At 39.4% G+C, this 22,341-nt stretch overlaps 1 protein-coding gene across 2 annotated transcripts in view; it reads left to right on the forward strand.

Annotated features, from left to right (window-relative positions):
* The window catches only part of LOC140118891 (uncharacterized), a 36,098-nt gene extending 25,355 nt beyond the window's left edge, over positions 1 to 10,743 (forward strand). For both annotated transcript variants that reach the window (XM_072137318.1, XM_072137317.1), the window contains exons 16-17: positions 8,811 to 8,984; positions 10,511 to 10,743. In XM_072137318.1, the coding sequence (XP_071993419.1) occupies positions 8,811 to 8,984; positions 10,511 to 10,536 (200 nt within the window). In that variant the 3' untranslated portion in view covers positions 10,537 to 10,743. The remainder of the gene's footprint in view (positions 1 to 8,810; positions 8,985 to 10,510) is intronic.
* The last annotated feature ends 11,598 nt before the right edge of the window (positions 10,744 to 22,341 follow it).

Raw genomic sequence — 22,341 nt, forward strand, 5'->3', positions numbered from 1 at the left:
GTGACTGATCACATGCTTCTTACATCACCATATACTGCCAAGAATGGGGAAATGCTGCACTGGGACAGGGTAAGAAGAAGAGGGAAAGAGGGGAAGAAGGAAAGAGGGGAAGAAGGAAAGAGGGGAAGAAGTAAAGGGGGGAAGAAGGAAAGAGGGGAAAGAGGGGAAAGAGGGAAAGAGGGGAAGGGGGGGGGGGGGGGGGGGGGTCTGTGTGTGTAGAGTAGTTCCCAGTGTGTTCCTTATTTGTGTATGGTAGAGCTGTGTATGTATTCATGTGTAAAGCAGTTTCCAGAGTATTCCTTATATGTTTATAGCTGATCTATGTGTGTTACTGTATGGATGAAGCAGAGCTGTGTGTGTAACTGTATGGATGTGTGCTGTGCTTTAGAGCGACCAACAGGAAAATTTTAATTGGTTTAAAATATATTTTTCCTTTTTTGTAAGCCTAAATCTTGGGTGCGTCCTATAGTAAGAAGCGTCTTATAGTCAGAAAAATACGGCATATCACACATATAAATCACACACACATATGCATAACACAGACACACACACACACACACACACACACACACACACACACACACACACACACACACACACACACACACACACACACACACACACACACACACACACACACACACACACACACACACACACATACATGCATATATATATATATACACTCACTGGCCACTTTATTAGGTACACCTGGCCAACTGCTCGTTAATACTTAATTTCTAATCAGCCAATCACATGGCGGTAACTCAGTGCATTTAGGCATGTAGACATGGTCAAGACAATCTCCTGCAGTTCAAACCGAGCATCAGTATGGGGAAGAAAGGTGATTTGAGTGCCTTTGAACGTGGCATGGTTGTTGGTGCCAGAAGGGCTGGTCTGAGTATTTCAGAAGCTGCTGATCTACTGGGATTTTCACGCACAACCATCTCTAGGGTTTACAGAGAATGGTCCAAAAAAGAAAAAACATCCAGTCAGCGGCAGTTCTGTGGGCGGAAATGCCTTGTTGATGCCAGAGGTCAGAGGAGAATGGGCAGACTGGTTCGAGCTGATAGAAAGGCAACAGTGACTCAAATCGCCACCCGTTACAACCAAGGTAGGCAGAAGAGCATCTCTGAACGCACAGTACGTCGAACTTTGAGGCAGATGGGCTACAGCAGCAGAAGACCACACCGGGTGCCACTCCTTTCAGCTAAGAACAGGAAACTGAAGCTACAATTTGCACAAGCTCATCGAAATTGGACAGTAGAAGATTGGAAAAACGTTGCCTGGTCTGATGAGTCTCAATTTCTGCTGCGACATTCGGATGGTAGGGTCAGAATTTGGCGTTAACAGCATGAAAGCATGGATCCATCCTACCTTGTATCAACGGTTCAGGCTGGTGGTGGTGGTGTCATGGTGTGGGGAATATTTTCTTGGCACTCTTTGGGCCCCTTGGCACCAATTGAGCATCGTTGCAACGCCACAGCCTACCTGAGTATTGTTGCTGACCATGTCCATCCCTTTATGACCAAAATGTACCCAACATCTGATGGCTACTTTTAAGCAGGATAATGCGCCATATCATAAAGCTGGAATCATCTCAGACTGGTTTCTTGAACATGACAATGAGTTCACTGTATTCAAATGGCCTCCACAGTCACCAGATTTCAATCCAATAGTGCATCTTTGGGATGTGGTGGAACGGGAGATTCGCATCATGGATGTGCAGCCGACAAATCTGCGGCAACTGTGTGATGCCATCATGTCAATATGGACCAAAATCTCTGAGGAATGCTTCCAGCACCTTGTTGAATCTATGCCACGAAGAATTGAGGCAGTTCTGAAGGCAAAAGGGGGTCCAACCCGTTACTAGCATGGTGTACCTAATAAAGTGGCAGGTGAGTGTGTATATATATATATATATATATATATATATATATGCACATAGCCCAGATATATATATACATATATATATACACACCTATATGTATATATATTATACATACACACATATATGCATAATACAGACATGCAGTACACACATATATACAATATGCATGGCACATCTATATACACTGTTCGGAATGTTCACGTTCTTCATTGCTAAAATGGCTTGCACAGGTAAGCTGCGGTTGTGACACCCTTTTGTGGCACAGCTGCGCTGGCTTCCATGCAACACAACTTAGGGGGCGTGCCAACGGACAGTCCGACTGATTCGGACCAAGCACCGTATTTAACTTTCAAATTGTGTTGCTCGCCCCTTTGTTAAAAATGCACCACAAAAAAAGATGTTGAAGTCTTCTTAATCTGTGCGGGGAAGTGACACAATCATGATTTCTGGCACACAATCTTAGTGAATAGCCACACTCATTATACTGCATTATAGACGGACAATGCACTTTCAGTGAACACCAGTGACCTGGTAAGTAAATGTGCCCCATTATATATCTGTGATATGCATATAAGTGTATGTATATATCTTTTATGCATATGTGTGTATATGTCACATAGTCATTTATGTTTATTTGTGGGTGTGGCTTGTCTTTGTTTATTGGTTTGGTTTAGGATGTGATGATCGGTTGCGTGAGGGTTGTGGTATTTGGTGTTTATTCATTTCGGTGTATTTTAAGTTATTGTTCTTGCTAGGTTTGAAAGTGGCTGGACCAGCAGGTAAGTTATTGTATATATTTTGTACATATTGTATATTATGTTTGGTTTGTGTTATGTATTGTTATGTTTTTTACTTTTATATAAAATAAAAGATCTACAGACATATATGTATGTGAACTGTATAGACAACTTTTACACACTGTCCACTTACAGTTATCAAGGCACAGAGCAGCCTCTGGATCTTCCGGGTCACTGCATACCCCTCCTCCTCTTCTCTCTCTGTCCCAGCTCCATTTCAAGTATCCTAGTAGGAGTACAAGCTTCCCCAAACTGCTTCCTGCTCCCAGGGATGCACTGGGAACTTCTTTTAAACATTTTGAGTTGCGGGGCCCCTCTGACAGGAGCACAGACATTGGCCTGCACCCAGCTGTGTGCTGCATCAGAGGGGCATGCGGTGCTCACTGTTTAAAAAACTGCATCTACCTCATGCAGTGCGACCTGTCTGCTCAATATCTGAGCGCACAGGCAGATGCTGTTCTTCTAAGTTACGCCACTGGATGTAATGAATAATGCGAAACTAGCACATACCCTTACTTATTGATTTGCCCTGAGGCTTATGTGAGAATTAAGGGAGCAGTGAACAATGCACCTTAGTGACAAATATGTCTACACTTTAAGTTTTGTGTTTGTGTGCATGTTTTAACCCCTTAAGGACGCAGCCATTTTGTAGCTTAAGGCTCAGCCTGATTTTTTGGATTCTGACTTGCTTCGCTTTATATGGTTATAACTTTTGAACACTGTTACGATTCTGAGATTGTTTTTTCCCCACATGTTGTACTTCATTTTAGTGGTAAATTTTGGCAGATAAGTTTTGCGTTTATTTACAAAAAAAAAGAAAATATGATAAATTTTTTAAAAAATTTGCCATTTTCGAAATTCTAAATCATTGCGTTTTCAGGCAGATAGATTTACCACCTAAATAAGTTGCTGAATAACATTTCCCATTTGTCTACTTTACATTTTCATAATTTCTGAAATGTCTGGATAATTTATTTTGATGTCACGTGGCTTACAAATAGAATATCGCTTTTCCGGATTTTCAGAATTGACTATTTTGGGGATAAATACAGTTTTGAATGAAATTTTACATATTTAGCATCAAAACCCCCTATATAATCTACCCATTTTCAAATCTGCACCCCTCAAGCTATCAGAAACAGCTTTTACGAAGATTGTTAACCCCTTGAGATCTTCATAGTAATTGAATCAAAATGGAGGTGAAATTTAGAATGGTCATATTGTTCCCTTATACGTTCATTTAGCACTAAAATTTACACATTTCCAAAATATAAAACGAGAAAACCCACCATACAATTTGTTCTGCAATTTCTCCTGAGTACAAAGACCCCCCACATGTGGCTGTGACTTGTTTTATGGGCGCACAGCGAGGTGCAGAAGGGAAGGAGGGCGCTGCAGCTGCCAGGATTTTAGTTTCCTCATTGGCCCCTTTTGAAGGCTATAAAATTTTCGCTTTTTCGTTATTGGGGCCATGTGACGGCATTTTTTTTGCGGGATGAGATGCTTTTTCCATTGTTACCATTTTGGGGTTGGTATCACCTATTGTTGAAAATTTAGGAACTTTTTTTGAGGGCAGGAGTAGAAAAGCATCAATTCTGTACTGGATTTTTTACTTTTTTTTTTTGGTGTTCACCGTATAGAATAATAATCATGTTATCTTTATTCTTTGGGTTGATACGATTATGGGGATACCAGACATGAATATATTTTCTTACGTTTTACTAAATTTGTCAAACAAAACCCTAATGTGGGGAAAAATCTATCATTTATGTATTGCCGTCTTCCAAGTGGCATAACATTGTTACTTTTTTGGCTACGGAGCTGCTTGATGGCTTGTTTTTTGCGGGACATGTTGTACTTTGCACCAGTATCATGTCTGAGTACATATGGTTTTTTGATCGCATTTTATAGCATTTTTTGTGGGATTGAAAAGGTAAAAATCATAATTTTTGGAGGCTTTATAACAGTTTTTTTTTACGGCGTTTATCGTGGGGGTTCAATAATGATTTACTTTTATTCTACGGGTTGTTACGGACACGGTGATACTATATATGTGGGGTTTGTGTTATGATTTAGATTTTTTTTTTTGTTATATGTCTCTTTATATGTTTTGGGGGTTTGGGGCATTTTTAGTGATTTATGACTTTATTTTTTTATTGAATAACTTTTTTTTTTTTACTTTTTCACTTTTATACCATGGGAAATGACCAAGCAATCATCTGATTGCTTGTTCATGATAATATTCTGCAATACTGATGTATTGCAGAGTATTATCAGTGTCAGCCTATACACTTGCATAGACTGGCACTGTGCCAGTAAGATGACGTCACAGACGCCATCTTACCGGCAATTCTTGCAAGTAACTCTGGGGTCCAGATCAGACCCCAGAGTTGCTATAGCGGTTCGGGGGGGGCGATCGTGGGGGAAAGACAACCCAGATGCATGTTAGATGCCGCGGTCGCGCTGACCGCGGCATTTAACGGGTTAAGCACCCGCGATCGGAGACTACTCCGTTCGCGGGTGTTACACTGGGGTGCCGGCTATTAGTTACAGCCGGCACCCCGTGTTTCCCGATGCCGGTTTGGCTCTGATCCAGAGCCGAGCCGGCATAAGCGCCGTGGCGGATATTTCCGCCACTGAGCGCTAAGTCACTGCGCTCCGTGGCGGATATATCCGCCACGGAGCGTGAAGGGGTTAATTCTAGTGAGCTCATTTTAATAATTAATGATTAAATGAAAGCTAAGTTTTACTGTTATCATAAAGTGACTCTAAAATTTGCAGTGAATTAATTAACAGGCTCAGCCCTTTAACCATAGTATAGACCATTGGTGGCGAACAGTCCCAGGCAGCCCAAACATGTCTAACCACATCCATGGCTAACCCTGCAAGAAGAATGAAAAACTGTAAACAGAGTAGGATTATCATTGCAGCTCCTTCACCAGGTCTTATGATTCTTCCTGTTTCAGTATAATGATTTTCTACAATGAAAATCAAAACTTCCGCCTCTTTCAATGGTATTGGCATCCTCAGGGTGCCTATACTGTTGAAAGCTATGGCAGCATTAAGTTATGTCTCTTTGATTAAGTTATGTTTCTTAAATCTGTGTAGAGGGTGCCAGATTTATAATTTGTGACGACCCTTCTTCATGTGTTCTTTTATGTGCAAGCGGTTTGCACATAAAAGTATGTACAAAGTCAGACAGAAAACTGGCGCACTGCTTTTTGTTAATCTGAGTGTTTTAAACAGGTGCATCTTACTAAATTTAAGATTTAACATCATTTGTCTCTAACATCATGCCCTCTTTCTTCTTGAAACTTGATCTTTCTAAGACTGAACTTCTTGTCTTTTCACCCTCAACTAACTGACCCAACCCTGACCTCTCCATCTCGGTTTGTGGGATCACTAGAGCACCGCATATTCAATCTCTTGCTCGGTCTTGTCGCATGCATTTCAGAAACATCTCCAGAATCCACCCATTTCTTACAATTTAAACCTCTCAAATGCTAATTGTCGCTCCGATTCACTATTGAACAGACTACTGTAACTCCCTACTAATCAGTCTTCCACTCACTAAACTCTCTCCTCTACAATCTATTCTTAATGCAGCAGCAACCTCCCTATCTCTCTTCTCAGTTTATTGCCCAACCCGCGCTCTTCCATCTGCCAGTGATATTAGAATAATCTCTACCTGTATATAAGATGATGGTTGGTTGCTGGTTCGAGGAGCAGAATTTTTATGTATTAAATTTTATACTGTTCCCTTATAAAGAATGGCTGGACCATTATACAAACTTTTATACCTCCTGTGTCACCCCCTTCATCCTCATAGACTGTAAGGTCTCGCTAGCAGTGCACTTGCTTCTATTGTTCCATATGACTGTTTGTTCTCTGTAATGTCATTTTACTATATATACAGGTATAAGCTAAAGTACCTAATTTTACCACCAAAAAAAATGGGAAACGTATTGACTCAAGTATAAGCCTAGGGTGGGAAATGCATTATCTAATAAAATGTCCAGTTGTCTCCTCTCATCAATAAAATGTCAAGTAGTCTCCCCTCATGAATGAGCTATCCACAGCAGCACCTACAATTTATAAACTGTCCATCAGATTGCCCATATTAATATAATGTCCAGCAGGGTGCCTTCAACATTGCCGCGTCATAGATTCTGTGCCAGCAGATCTCATAAGTGGTGCCCCAAAAGGGTGCTGCGGGGAGAAGAGGATGCCGGAGGTCAGCGCCGGAGGGTTTTTTAAAGCCATGTGGGGCTTTTTTAGCACACAAATTGTGCTGAAAATCTCATCTTATACTCAAGAATATATGGTATATTTATATATGTCCCCTATTATTTGTAAAGCGCTGAGGAATTTGATGGATATATACATAAAAATTATTATTATTATTTTTTACAGATATATTTGTGAAAACCTATAATGCTTTTTTGATTTTACTTTCTTCAAACAAAAGGGAAATGAGATTTAATGGAAATTTAATCCACAACAGTAAAACAAAAATGCTTTTGTGACAAAATTCAGTTCGGGACCCAGACTTCACAGCTAAACTTTGACCCAAACAAGAATCCCATTGAAGTCAATGGGGTCTTGGATTTTAACAGCCAAAAATAGAGGTAGTAAGGGCTAGATGGCTTGCAATAATAGCCTAGGGGAAGCACTTGAAATAATAACGGAAAGTTCCAACAAATAAACAAAGAAATAAAATAAAATATATTGGAAAGTATAATTCCAAATGCAATTAAATTGGTCAAGAAAAGAATTTGTGCCATTATATTGTGGGTTCTGGTTTTAGGACTTTCACTTTTCCAAATGATATGTCTCCTTTATTCTTTTGGTTGGTACGATTATATACATATATACGTTTTATAGTGTTTTAATACATTTTTAATAATTAAAACCTTTTGTTTGAAAAAAATATCTTCATCTTCTGATGCTAAGAACTTTTTAAGTAATAGCTTTGTCACCGGGAATAACCTACATTTGGAATTTTGGAACAAGGAGATACCTAAAATCTTTATGATTTTATTTGTTTATTTATTAATAGTAAAATGGTGACGATGTAAACTTTTTTTATTTCTTTTAACTTCTTAAAAAAATGTATTTTTACTGTATTTTTAGATCCCAAGGTATTTTAACCCTTTAATCCTACCATATATTGCAATACTACTATATTGCAGTATGCGGATAATTTGCTGTAATAACCTGTAAATAACCTGTAAAAAGGTGCACTGGCACACAGTTATATATCTCCAGCAATGACAGGTCCTGGAGTCTTATAAAGACTCCATGTTGTCAAGATAAATGATCCTTGCTCCCCAATGACATCACTGAGAGTGACGATTAAAGCCAATATGCCGGCCCCCATGCCCTATTACTGATTGTGGGTGTTACAGGTGGGTGTTTTCTGCAATATGCAGCAAACACACGGCTTGTATGGAGAGGAATCAGCCTGTGAGATCTCTCCATATTCCTTTAACAGACATGTTACCTATCTGTATGTCACTAGTCTTTTAAGGGAGTGGGGAGATAGGTCACGGGCTAAGTCCTCTTCATGCAAGCCTTGGATTTGCTGCACATCCACTGGTAACACCCGTATTGTAAAGGGGTCAAAGGAGCTGTACAGTTTCAGCAGGTAAATGAGAAGTACAATTCTATCATGGAAAGTTATACATTTTCCAATATACTTTCTGTAAAAATTTCTCACAGTGTTTGCATCCACTGGAGAAAAATCTATACATGATCATGTGATGGACAGAAAGCTGTACTATGACATGGTCATAAATAGATTTTTATCCACTGGAACTGAACCATTCAATTGAGTAGCAGCAAGCAAAGATATAAAAACAGTGAATAATTTATGCAGAAAGTATACTGCAAAACTGTATAACTTTTCATTATTAAAACAATATGATTTATTTGCTGAAAATGGAAACCCTTTTCAACACAACATATAACAAATTCAATTGTTTTATGATTAAAGATATATGATAAACTTTGAACAAATTGCAAAAAGTTTTGCAGTATGTTATTGCCATAGATGAAATATTTACTAACTTTCTTTCCTTGAAATATTTTAAAATAAAAGATCATAATTTTTTATGTTTCAGGCAACTACCCTCCCGTTTCTCCAGTCAAAACTCCAAAAGAATTCTGTGCTGGGCGAGCCAGCGGCCTGTACCCTGTGTCTGGTGATAAGAACGCTTTCTGGAACTGTGCTAATGGCATTACCTACAAACAATATTGTTCTGCTGGTCTTGTCTTTGATACAAGCTGTGAATGCTGTGAGTTACCCTAATCCAGAAAACAGTTGGTATACAGATGGCAGCAGGAAATGTCACTCTGCTCATTGGAGTAATAGCAAAGGTTTATAATGTAGAACTGCAACTAGTTTTTATTATTAACATAATCCTATTCAGTCCATACACACATTGCACTCCAATGCCAATGTTCTTAATCAGGTTTCACATTTGCAACAATGGGGGTCATTTACTAAGGGCCCGATTCGCGTTTTCCCGACGTGTTACCCGAATATTTCCGATTTGCGCCTATTGTACCTGAATTGCCCCGGGATTTTGGCGCACGCGATCGGATTGTGGCGCATCGGCGCCGGCATGCGCGCGACGGAAATCAGGGGGCGTGGCCGAACGAAAACCCGACGTATTCGGAAAAACCGCCGCATTTAAAAACCGAAAAAGTGTCGCTCGGGAAGCGCTTACCTTCACCTGGTCCGAGGTGGTGCATTCCGGCGCGTTGAGATGATTTTCAGCGCAGCAGCGCCACCTGGTGGACGGCGGAGGAACTACCTTCATAAATCCCAGCCGGACCCGAATCATGTGCAGAGAATGCGCCGCTGGATCGCGAATGGGCCGGGTAAGTAAATGTGCACCAATATCTCCCATAGACTTTAAAGGACAAAGCACAGTCACCAATTCAATAGATATGGGACAGTTAGGAGTTTCCTCTTTCCTAATAAGTAGAATTCCAGATTGTGGCCCTCCTCCGCCGAAATATTGTTATGTCCTGTGCAAAAATACATATATCATAAGTGTTCAAATACAAAATTGGCTGATTATTACAGGGTACAAAAAAGATTCACACTTCCCTTTTAAAATACAATAAGTATCAACCAATGCCATGTGTGTATCCTGCCTACAGTCTTAATAATAATGTAATTTATAAGGTAATTAAATATTTAAAGCAGTTACATCATTATAGACATTTGTACCATGTGATAAGGAAAAAAGAAATAAATCCAACCAATCCAAACAATGTGACCCTTGCAGATTTATCTGTGTCTAGTCAGCCGAACAATTAAATGGAAGGCCAATACTTAGTAACATTTAGCTATTTTGCCATATAATTTCATAACCACAAAGCACGAAACCAGAAATAGTTGGCTCCATACTGCCACTGCAAAGAGCACAATGGCCTCTGGACTCTGTTTATAAAATGCATAACAACATTGCAGTTGCCATTATTCAAGGCCAACCACTTTAAGAATACAGGAAGTCCCCTACTTAAGGACACCTGACTTACAGACAGACCTCTCTGCCCAATATGACTGCTGGTGAAGTTCTCTGGATTCTTTACTTCAGTCCCAGGCTGCAATGATCAGCTGTAAGGTGTCTGTAATGAAGCTTTATTGATAACTCTGGTTCCCATTACTGCAAAAAAATATGAAAAATCCAATTGTCACTGGGACAAAAAAAATTTGTCTGGAGTTACAATTATAAAATATACAGTTCCAACTTACATACAATAATGCATGTAGCAATTATTTTGCTCAAAATAATCTTTTCTTTTGCAGGTAATTATCCTACAGCAAGTGATTAGTAGCCATGAAGCCATGAAGAGTTTTAGTTTTAACTCATCTAACAGGTGGTCGTGAACCAAAAAACGAAAAGGAACTTCCTACTCTGTATTCTAATGAGATACATGGGTACACATATTACAATAAAACTATATGTGGGTGAAGTTTCCCAGAATGTGCTATTTTATTCTTGATTGTGAATATTTCAATAAATGGTAAATTCAATTCAATTAACAACAAACGTGTCTTTTATTCACAACACATGTAAGACAACATAAGGAGGCACATTTATCAAAGTATTAAAACCAGTTTCCAAACTATAAAGAATGTGCAAACTGCTTGCACATGTATTTATGAGGTGTCTATGGCACAAAATTCTGTACATAAAGGGGTATTCTGGTGCAGAGTTGGACCGTAAGCTACATTTATTTCTGCAACTCAACAGAAATGTTGAGCACGCCCATTAAATTGCGTGCACCTAAAAAGAATTGGCACACTCAGATTAAGTATGACTCGCACATGCAGGGTGTTCCAGATTATTGAAGACTGTGCACCAGTATTCATTAATCTGGCGCACTCTGCACATTAGTGAGACAAAATACACATAGTGCAGTTTGCATCACTATTGATAAATCTATTGATGAATCTAGGTCAGGTAGTTTCGTTATAGCGGGCACCAATTCACTTACCTGCTATCTCTACCCTTATGTAGACCTCCATCTCCAACATTATGACCAGAACTTACAGTGATATCTGAAAGATTCCACAAGACTGACTAAAGAATTAGATCACATCCTATAAAAAAAAAAAAACTACTACAAATATAAAATATACAGTATCGACTTACATACAAATTCAACTTAAGAACAAACCTATGGACCCTATCTTGTACATAACCTGGAGCCTGCCTGCACTCACCTTTCCAACGCCCACCACAGGTCCTCCTCTGTCTTCAGCTCTTCGGGTCCCGTGCTGCATCGCACATGCCATAACGTCAGCAATAACACCATCGGCACACACTATGATGTCAGTAAGCGGCTGACGTCATAGTTTATGCGACGGCACCACACAGGGACCTGAAGACGGAGCTGGAGATGAACAAAAAGAAGACCTGTGGGGGGCATCAGAAAGGAGAGTACATTGTTGTTGTTTTTTAGGCTGGGCAGGGGGCTGCTGGCTACATAGTGGGGAGCAGGGACTGGCTACACACTGGGGGCAGGCATTGGCTATATAGTGGGGGGCAGGCAATGGCTATATACAAGGAGGCTGATGGCTATATACAAGGCGGCAGTCACTGGCTATATACAAGGGTGCTGCTGGCTAAATACTAGGGGGCTGCTGTCTATATACTAAAGGGCTGCTGGTTGTGTACTAGTGGGTAGGGGCTGGCTATATACTAGGGGATATGGGCTGCTGGCTATATACTGAGGGCAGGGGTCTACTGGCTATATACTCGGGGAAGACACTGGCTATATATTAACAGGGGCTGGCTATATACTGCGGGGCTGCTGGCTATATACTGGGGGGCATGTGCTTGCTCGCTATAAACTGGGGAGGCTGTGATCAATGCATTTCCCACCCTAGGCTTATACTCGAGTCATACGGTATATCAACAAACTTGTGGTACTGCAATGGGGGCATGGTTTTCCTCTACTTGTGCAAATTCTATATTTGAAAATCTTTGAATATAAACATATTTTTGGAAACTCAGCAGGATTGCCTCATATTATTTACTAGAAGCGATACATCGATGATTATATGTTCAAATATTGGATGGAATGGAAAAAGAAATTGACTCTGTTGTCAATTCCCTCAATATCAATAATTATGGGATGTCATTATATCTACCTAGTTCAGAAGAGAAATACATTTCCTTGACAATGTATTGTTCCACAGCTCCCCATCATCCATGGGTAACCAATCCCTTTAATCAGTTTCAGAGACTAAAAAAAAAATTTTCAAATTAAAAATACCCACATCCTGTAAATTCTGGTACCTACAAAACATGCAAAGAAAAATCCCCCAACCAAAAATGATACCAATAAATACACTACCATAAAGCAAAAGCAGGAAACTAAATTGTATCACTGTTATAGATCATGCCCATTAAGAAATTATAAAAAATACTCAACCTTCTTTGGCACTTAACTCTGACCACTTTCTCCAAAAAAGTTGACACTCACCGATAGTAAAATAGTGCCCCTAGAACCAACCCTGAATCTTTGGCAGGGTTTAGTGTTCAGCAGACATCTTGTCTGATGTTAGAGTGCTGAGCTGTTCTCTGCCTCTAGCCCCCACCCTTGCATTTTAGGAGAAGCTCACACACTGACTTCCTGTCGGCAAAGCTACAGGCAGATACGTTATTTATCCATGGGAGAGAGAGGGAGGCACATCAGATCTGACAGTGTGTTGTGACATCGCAGAAATGTAGCAGAGCTAAGCATTTAATATGCATCTGATGGATCTTATCATCTCATCATTGATCTGTCTCATGTCTCTTTCTATGTGTGAGATACTAGTGAATGTTCAGAAGCTAAATGGTTCTCCCAGGTACAGCAATACCCGATATGTGGCAATTATCTACAGAATGGGCACATGTCTGTCATTTGGACATTTTACATATTTTGGTAGAGCTCAGAAAGGCATGAGGCATGTATAAGCTGAGTACATCAGGGTAAATTTTTTTTTAAAAGTGTTACCGAATAAATTCAAAAATATTAATATCCAGGCAACTTCTCCTGGAAAATGCTGCTCTAGTAAAATACATGTGACATTGCTTCCAAGTACTGGCACTCCCCCCTTCATGGTCTCCAAAATGCACATGTTTTATTACCACCTGTTGAAACTCAAGGAAAGTTCCCCTCTGGCCTACATATCAATGTAACATGTATGAATTCTACAGTGCTATCTGCATGTTATGCATTCCTGGCTTCGTGTACCATACTCTTGATTTCCGCATGGCGTTACATGGCTGAATCGCCTGGTCCGAAAAGTCAACATCTCCCATTTACTTGTTATAATCCAATATACAATCAGTGAATGTGGGCACTAAAATAGAAACTGTCTCAGATTGTTTCAGAATATATAAACAATATATTTAATTTGATTGGCTTATACCGATACAATGATAAACAACAGTGGTTAAAAAACAGTGATTAAAAAACAGTGATTAAAAAGACCAAGGTATGACACAAGAAAAATTCTTATTATATCTGCTTATGTTTTCTGAATGTAATATAGTCCAAAAAATGTCGCTTGTTCTCCAATGAGTAATTTATCGTTGAGTTCGTACACAAGAAGAGATAAAATTATATATTAACAGAAAAAAAAGGAAAAAATAAAGCTTTTTTTTCAAGGTACCTTGGTAAAATTCTTATGGAGGAAGAAACAGGGATAGATCGTCACATATATTTAATGTGTGAGGAATCTGTTGTATAGCACATATGAATTGTCGTTTGTGACCAAGGGGTAAATACTCCAGGAGGAGTCACAAACCACAAACTGCCTTTTTTTCTTTTTTTTTTCTCTTTTTTTTCTCTTTTTTTTCTCTTTATTTAGAAACAATTCTTCTGATTTTAAAGCACAGATATTGGTATATTTTTTATTTATTTATCTATTTGGTCGTTTTTTGCCTATAGGTTTATTCATCTATATGTATATATATGTATGTGTTCGTGTTTATGTATATGTATATGTGTATGTATATATGTATATATATAAAAATTATTTTTTTTTTGTTTTTATTTTTATCATGTATTATCTGTCTCCTCCATTTCCAATGTGATCACCAATTACCTTAGAGGAGGCCATAGAAGTATCATTTCCTAACTTATATGAACTTTTTAAAGCCTATGTTTTATTCCTTTTGGTATACCGAGCCTCTGCATGCTATTCTCTTTTTTAACTTATCATAAATATTAAAATTAATTTATTTGTGTATTATATTAGACCTGAGAAAGCACTCGTTGGAGTGCGAAACGCGTTGCCCAAAATATCTTTGAATAAAAGGAAACCTCTTACCCCTTATGACCAGCGCCTTTCTGACGTCCCATTTTTACACATAGGGTGGCACAACCAGTGACCTACCCTCCAGCCCATTTGCTATACGCCCTTGTTACCCAACCTTGGGGCGAGGGTGGGGACACGGCAGCGGTTACTTATCACATATGCCTGACCCAGCGTTGTGCCTGTCTCTAGCACAACCAGCAAAGGTGAGTACCCAATCTCACCCAAGAGCACCTCTTCCTCAACAGCACCCCCGAACTAACCAAGGATAATCTCGCACTAGGTAGCGCTGTTTCTCTCTGTCCCCATCCCTTTTTCTCTGCATATCCACAGTAAATCTCCAGTTAGCACAGTTCTTGACTTTCAATATCCTCCTATTCTTTTCATTATTTAATACATAAACTAACTAACCAAATCTAAATAAATCCTTACTGATTAGCATCCCCCGCGTTTCTCCCATATAGGAGATATAATACAATATGTGTTACACCTTTCCTTTCCCAGAAACACATATCATTCATTTTACACAATTCAGATAAATTAATATTCCCCCATAAAGGAGTGAATTCAAAACTGTTAAATAATAATTTTACCAAAGGTACATTTTTATAAATTTCAAATACCAAATTGTCTTGACTCCAACAACCGAAAAAGTGAATCATACTTAGACTGTGTATAACCAAACAATGCAGAAAAGGTTTCAGATTACATATTTTATCCAATAAATTGGATTTGTGCAGAAAAGTATGGTAATAGTGATAAAAGGAAGGGAATGACTATCATCATCCCCTATTATCACTTGTACCTCTTGCTTAATACAAGAGGTAAACTTTCTTCCCCAAATGAATTGATTTATTTGAATAAAGGCAAACAATTTCTTATCTATCCAACAAGGACAGTTACATAAAACATAGAATATCTGAGGCAATATGATACTTTTAACCAACTACTCTTTCTGCCCTAGAGAGATGTAGTGTGTTCCATGTATTAATTTTGGTATTCATCTTCCCAAATAGAGGAACCAGATTACACAAAATAAATTCTCCTACTCAAGGCCTACCTCATAGTACTAAATATTGTACAGGCTGTGTTTTGTTGAAATCCCCTAACTCATGTAATGACCAACTACACTTATGTAATGGCATCAAACTAGATTTTTGTAGATTAATCTCAAGACCTGAGATCCAAAACTTCTAATCACTTGAATAGCATTTGGGACTGAAACTTAAAGTAAAATAAAATAAAAGAAGAATGTGATCCATATAGAGCAGTGATGGCTAACCTATGGCACGGGTGCCAGAGGTGGCACTCAGAGCCCTTTCTGTGGGCACTCAGGCCATCACCAGAGATGACTCCAGGTATCTTCCTGCAGTCTCAGACAGCCCAGGACTTGCTGTGCACAGAGCTATTTTAAAGTAACAGCTCTACCTGGGACTATTTTCTGCTTTATTGGTGTCCTCAGGGTGCTGGTATCAATGAAAACTGTGACAGAGAAGGGAGCATAAATCATTTTAAATCATCATAGATTTCTGTGTTGGCACTTTGCGATAAATAAGCAGGTCTTTGTTGTAGTTTGGGCACTCGGTCTCTAAAAGGTTTGCCATCACTGATATAGAGCATGTGTAATGAAAAAGGGAGATCCATGTGCCAGATATTGTCCTGTTCATTAAGCCACCCATATCGCTTACTTCCCCAGCCTCAGCTTAATTAGCCTAATTGAGATAGCTCTGTGTCTCGGTTATATACATGCTATCAGGTTGGTTCCTCACCCTATATAATCCCGTTACAGACTGGTCTTATATTAAAGGAGGACTGGTGGCAGCTTAATTGGGTTGATACGTTTTTGTTTCACTGAGGCTAGTGAAAAGGGTCTTTTAGTCATTCAGGGTTGGGATTTATTGTTGTGCCATATCTGAAGGTTGTGTGGACAACTTTAAATCACTTCCTGCACCTCTCAGAACCCGTGTATACTAGGAGTGTCAAAAAAGCATAATTAAGTGACCCTTCAGGGGCCCAAAACGTCACGGTTTCCTTCACATATGTCATCCATATAGAGTATGACTTTATCCTAGACACCTGCATATCCAACCCCCTCCTCTTATCTCCTTCATTGCATTAATCTTCAAAGCTAGAGGTTTAATTAACATAGTGAACTGCAAGGGAGACAGGGGACATCACTGTCTTGTACCCCTTGTTAATGAAAAAAAGAAGAAATATCACTGTTCATCCTCATGCCCTAGGTTCTACATAACACAATTTTACCGAATCGACAGAGGTATCTCCCACCCCAAATTTGCTCAATACTTCCCAAAGAAAGAACAGGTCTGCCCCCAGCCCAACTGAATGCCAGTAAAAAGACACCTCAAATTTGTTCTAATATGCCGACCCGGAACACAATTTGGCATCCCAATTCAATATTGAATTTGGCCTATAAGATTCTCTCTCAACTGGATTTTTATTTTTTGAAAAACTTAAAACAATCATTGCACTATACCATGACTATACCACCCCTGAGGAAGCTCTAATCCAGCACCTTGCACTATCGGGGTAATGTAATCTTTGCTTACTTTCACTTCATTTTTTGCACTACTGTGCACCTACTTTGAGATTTTTAAATTGTACTGTTAGCATTTGATTGTGCAATATTCAGTCCTGAATAAGATTCAATAATATTTATTATATATTTTCTCTTATTCTCAAACAATTCATATATATATATATATATATATATATATATATATATATATATATACATACCGTATATACTCGAGTATAAGCCGACCCGAGTATAAGCCGAGACCCCTAATTTTACCACCAAAAACTGGGAAAAACTACTGACTCGAGTATAAGCCGAGGGTGGGAAATGCATTGGTCAAACCCCCCCCGTAGTATACAGCCTGCCAGCCCCCAGTAGTATACAGCCTGCCAGCCCCCATGTAGTATTTAGCAGCCCCTAGTAGTATTTAGCAGCCCCTAGTAGTATACAGCAGCCCCCTAGTAGTATACAGCAGCCCCCTAGTAGTATACAGCAGCCCCCTAGTAGTATACAGCAAGCCCCTAGTAGTATACAGCAGCCCCTAGTAGTATACAGCAGCCCCCTAGTTGTATACAGCAGCCCCCTAGTAGTATACAGCAAGCCCCTAGTAGTATACATCAGCCCCTAGTAGTATACAGCAGCCCCCTAGTAGTATACAGCAGCCCCCTAGTAGTATACAGCAGCCCCTAGTAGCATACAGCAAGCCTCTAGTAGTATACAGCAAGCCCCTAGTAGTATACAGCCTGCCCCTAGTAGTATACAGCAAGCCCCTAATAGTATACAGCAAGCCCCTAGTAGTATACAGCCAGCCTGCCCCCACGGCCCTTAAAAAAATAAACTTATATACTCACCCTCCGATGTCAGCGCGGCTCCTCGATGTCGGCGCGCCTTACCGATGTTCCCGATGTCAGCGCGTTCCGTCTTCTTTCTTCTCCGCGGCTCCTCTTCTCTCTTCCGGCATGGACGCGGCCATGTTTTCTGCTAGCATGCGCATACTGTGACGCAGCCGCTGCTGACGTCATAGTATGCGCGGCCACTAAGAAACCATGACCGCCTCCATGCTGGAAGATAGAAGAGAGAAGAGGAGCCGCGGAGAAGAAAGAAGACGGGACGCGCTGACATTGGGGACATCGGTAAGCCGTGCCGACATCGGGGAGCCGCGCAGACATCTGAGGGTGAGTATTTAAGTTTATTTTTTTTTAAGTGGGTAATTTCTTTTGTTATAGACTCGTGTATAAGCCGAGGGGACGTTTTTCAGCACATTTTTTGTGCTGAAAAACTTGGCTTATACACGAGTATATACGGTATATATCCAATTTGTATCCTTCTATATATTTAGTTGTTATTTAGCTGTTTGTGTGATTTTGCAACACATGCTTTTCCATGCGTTTTTAAATGATTTTATTGTCTATGAATAAAGATTGCATTTATTTTGCCATTATAGCACATCTCTTTTCTTAAATATATGATTTCAAGTACTTTTTGATGTGTTGATGAGTTTGTACTATTTCACACAATTTCACATCTCAAGGCAATAAAATTTTCCAGTAACTCTTAAATATTTCAAGGGGCAACCCATCTAAACAAGGGGCAGAGTTTCTCCTACACAAAGCCACAATTTCTTCCAATTCCATAACTGTCACTGTGACCATTACCTTCTTTCTATCCTCACTAGCTCACCTAGAGAATTAAATTATAAGCAAATAATTTCTTATTTCCCCTATAGAGCCATCCAGGTCTGAAGCATATATATATTTTGAAAAAATTGTAAGAAAATATCTTTCATTTATTCTTCCTTAGAGATAAACTGATTCTTTATCCACAATTCTATTCTGCTCTTGTTATTTGTCGATTTTATGTATTAATCCTTTAGTTTGGATACCACTCTCACAATGTGACATGTGAAATTTGATCCAAGAAAAATTGCCTTTGAAGAGCCTTATTTGTTAAAAACTTATTATATTGCCTTTGCACTTTACTATACGCTTCTGTCATTAACCTTATCCAGTGAGAGTTATGTTTCCAAAATCTTGCATGTCCACAGTCATTGTGATTATTTACTAATTTTATCATCATAGGAGAGTGATCTGATACTATTCGATTTTCTTATTGCATCTTCCCCACCCAGTTCAAAGCCAAATCATTAGCAAGCACCATATCAATTCTTGACAATGAACTATGAGATTGACTATAACGTTAATAAACCATCAAATCCCCCTTTAACTTCCTCCGTATATCAAATAATCCTACTTTCATACAAAATCTTGAGAAAGACGTAACAGACTGAACTGTCGATACAGATTTACCTTTAACCAAACAATCTTTAATATTAGAGAAAACAGAATTTAAATCCCCCAATACTAACACCGGGCAGTCACCAACCTTGGTCAAAAACTGTAGTAATTTCTTTAAAACATCAAATCTAAAGGGAGGGAGAATATAGACACCTGCAATCAGAGATTTCTTTCTTTCCAGAAAACCAAAAAGGTGTAGCTCCCTTCCATTTCTCACAATGAATCTAACAATTTGTTCTATTGTTCTATGTATTAAAATAGAGACTCCCCAGAAAAGGATAAGTAAACTGAGCTGTAGATCTGTTCCGCCCATTTCTTTTTAATCAAACACGAGGAATCCTTGTCTAAGTGGGTCTTCAACAGTATAACAATGAGTGGAAGCTGTTTAACAATACAATCAAAAATAACACATGTTGGTAAGAATTTTTTTTTTTCTTTCCTCCATTCCTTTCAACCTGCCCTACCTAACATCCCCAGCACACCCATTCTGCCTCCCCTTACTCCATGTCCTATTGAAATAATAGAACTCTACCTACTGAAGCCACTTACCTCCCCCCCCCCCCCCCCTGCCACCATTATCCTCCCCGGACACCATAGAAACAAAAAAATTACAGTAAAGTCCCAAAGCTCATAGCCCTTTTGCATCTGGCCAATCAAATTCTCGCTGATGTACATTTTTTAATCCAGCTGGATATATGAGTGAATAGGGGACATCTTTTTACCCTCAGCCTTTTCATGAGTTCAATGAAACCTTTTATTTCTTTGTAACATATCCCTAGAAAAATCTGGATACAGGGGGATTTTAGCTCATCCTATTGATAGATCTGCTATCTCCCGCGCTCGTCTCCAAATAATGTCTCTATCCCTCGAAAACAAAATTTTACAAATAATAATTCTAGGACCATTACCAAGAATCAGAGATACCTGGCCTATGGGCCTGTTCAATATCAAAGTTTATGGAAAGATGTTCTTTCCCTATTTTCTCAATTAACCATTCCTTCAGAAAGCCTACAGGTTTACCCCGCAATTTTCAGGTACCCCATTAATTCTCAAATTCTCTCTTCCAAGGCCATCCACAAGATCTGCCAGTTTCCCTTTCAGGTCTCTATCCTCAGATACAATTGTATCTGATATTTTCTCCAATGACCCTACTTTGCTCATCCTCTCCTCTGTAACTTCCTGCTTTTCCCTAACCTTGTTAAAATCCCCTCTCATCAAGGATATATCACTCCTTATCCCCCCAACCTGATCTTAACTCCAAGGTAAACAGCCATATTACATTTTTTTCGAAGAGGTCAACATTTCTTTTAACATTTCATTTTCTTCCCCATTTCCTATCTCTTTTTCTTCTTGCTCATCAAACCCCAAAGGAGAAAAACTGGTTCCCTGTTTTTTTTTCTTTTTCCCCATGGGACGTTCACTTCCTATACTATTTTGACTATTACGATCAGTACAGTTTTTAGTTGGGGGGGGGGGTTTCAGAGTTTATCCAATTTAGCAGATGTTATCCCCTTTACCAGCGCCCTTTTCTTTTTGTGGGAAAGATCCTAACACTTCCTACCAGGATTTTTTAGCCAACTCGTAATGTATTATAAATACTCACAAAACTTTGAATAATACCCTAATTAAGACAAATAGAACAGTAGTCTACAAACATATTAAACAAATTGTAGAACATGATTCCTTTGGCTCAAGTTTTGATCAGATAATCACGGGTATATGTTAATATCCACAAGTAAATCCATTAACAACTTCTCATAGTAATTTACTCTGTTAACTTATATACTGATAAAACGGATAAGTGCAGGTACAGTTAAATAGTAACAGTTTAAGTATAAGTATAATGATAATTTCAGGGCACAAACAAAATGGATCTTCTATAGTTGATCCACAAGGTCGTTGGCAGGCACTATCCAATGATGATTAAACAATATGTAGTAGGTTAGTAGCTGAATCAGTTAGTAAGTCAAAGTAGATGGGATCCAGACCAGAAATAAAACAGTTCATAGATATAATAAGAGTTAATCCATTTAGGTATGAGAACTGAATCTCTTTGTATGGATACAGCAAAAGCACTAAGGCCTCCTATCACTTCAGCTAAAAGAAAAGGAATGTCCAAGGACTTCCAGAGTTGCAAACCAGCAAATAGAATAGCAATTAATGGGAACACATTCTCACAGGTTACTCTGCTCAGAAGTCAAATAGCAATAAAGCAAAATCTGGTTTACTTTTTTAGGGTCAACCTCATACATAACAGCCACTGTAACCTTCTTACTTCATGTGCAGTACAGGAATATCCAATGTCCATTGAGAGCTTCAGCCTGTCAAAGAGTAAATACAAGCACAGTTAACCCCTCATCCTCTGTAAAGAATATTTCAAGTGATCCCCTTAATTAGAGTTCCTTCACTACCAGGAATGCAGCCAGAGATTCACACTTCCGCTTCAGAGCCACAGCAGCGCACCACAAGGTTAGCCCCACACTACATCCTAGAAACAATATGACCACCCAGAGGTTGCATTGATATCAAATGGGACAGCCATACTTGACAAAGCAGACACTCTCCTGGGACCCAACACACGGCTGTGCAGACAACAAACCTGCCACCTGTAAAGCTGCAGCTCCCAGGCCTCCTTTTCAAGTACATCCAGCACAGCCGCCCTTTCCTCCACAGCAGGTCTCACTTGGAAGGAGCGGAACATCTGATCTGCTCAGCCAGGCATCAGCATCAGGCATCCCACATGCAATCTATCACATGTGGGGCACGAGTCTGGGTGAGGAAAAGAGGCAGGATGTTTGGCATGTCCTACGTCATGCCCTTACGCTCCACTGACCTTCACTTAATCCCTTATTTGACAGGTACTGGCGGAATTGAAGTCTCCCTTTAAATTGTACCAGGGACAAGTAAAAATGTATAAATGTATGAATGGCTTCAAAGCGCATTCTACCCATGACTGCGCATTCTACCCATGACCTTGCTAAACATTAGTGTGT

The sequence above is a fragment of the Engystomops pustulosus genome, chromosome 2, assembly GCF_040894005.1.
Source record: "Engystomops pustulosus chromosome 2, aEngPut4.maternal, whole genome shotgun sequence".
Lineage (NCBI taxonomy): Eukaryota > Metazoa > Chordata > Amphibia > Anura > Leptodactylidae > Engystomops > Engystomops pustulosus.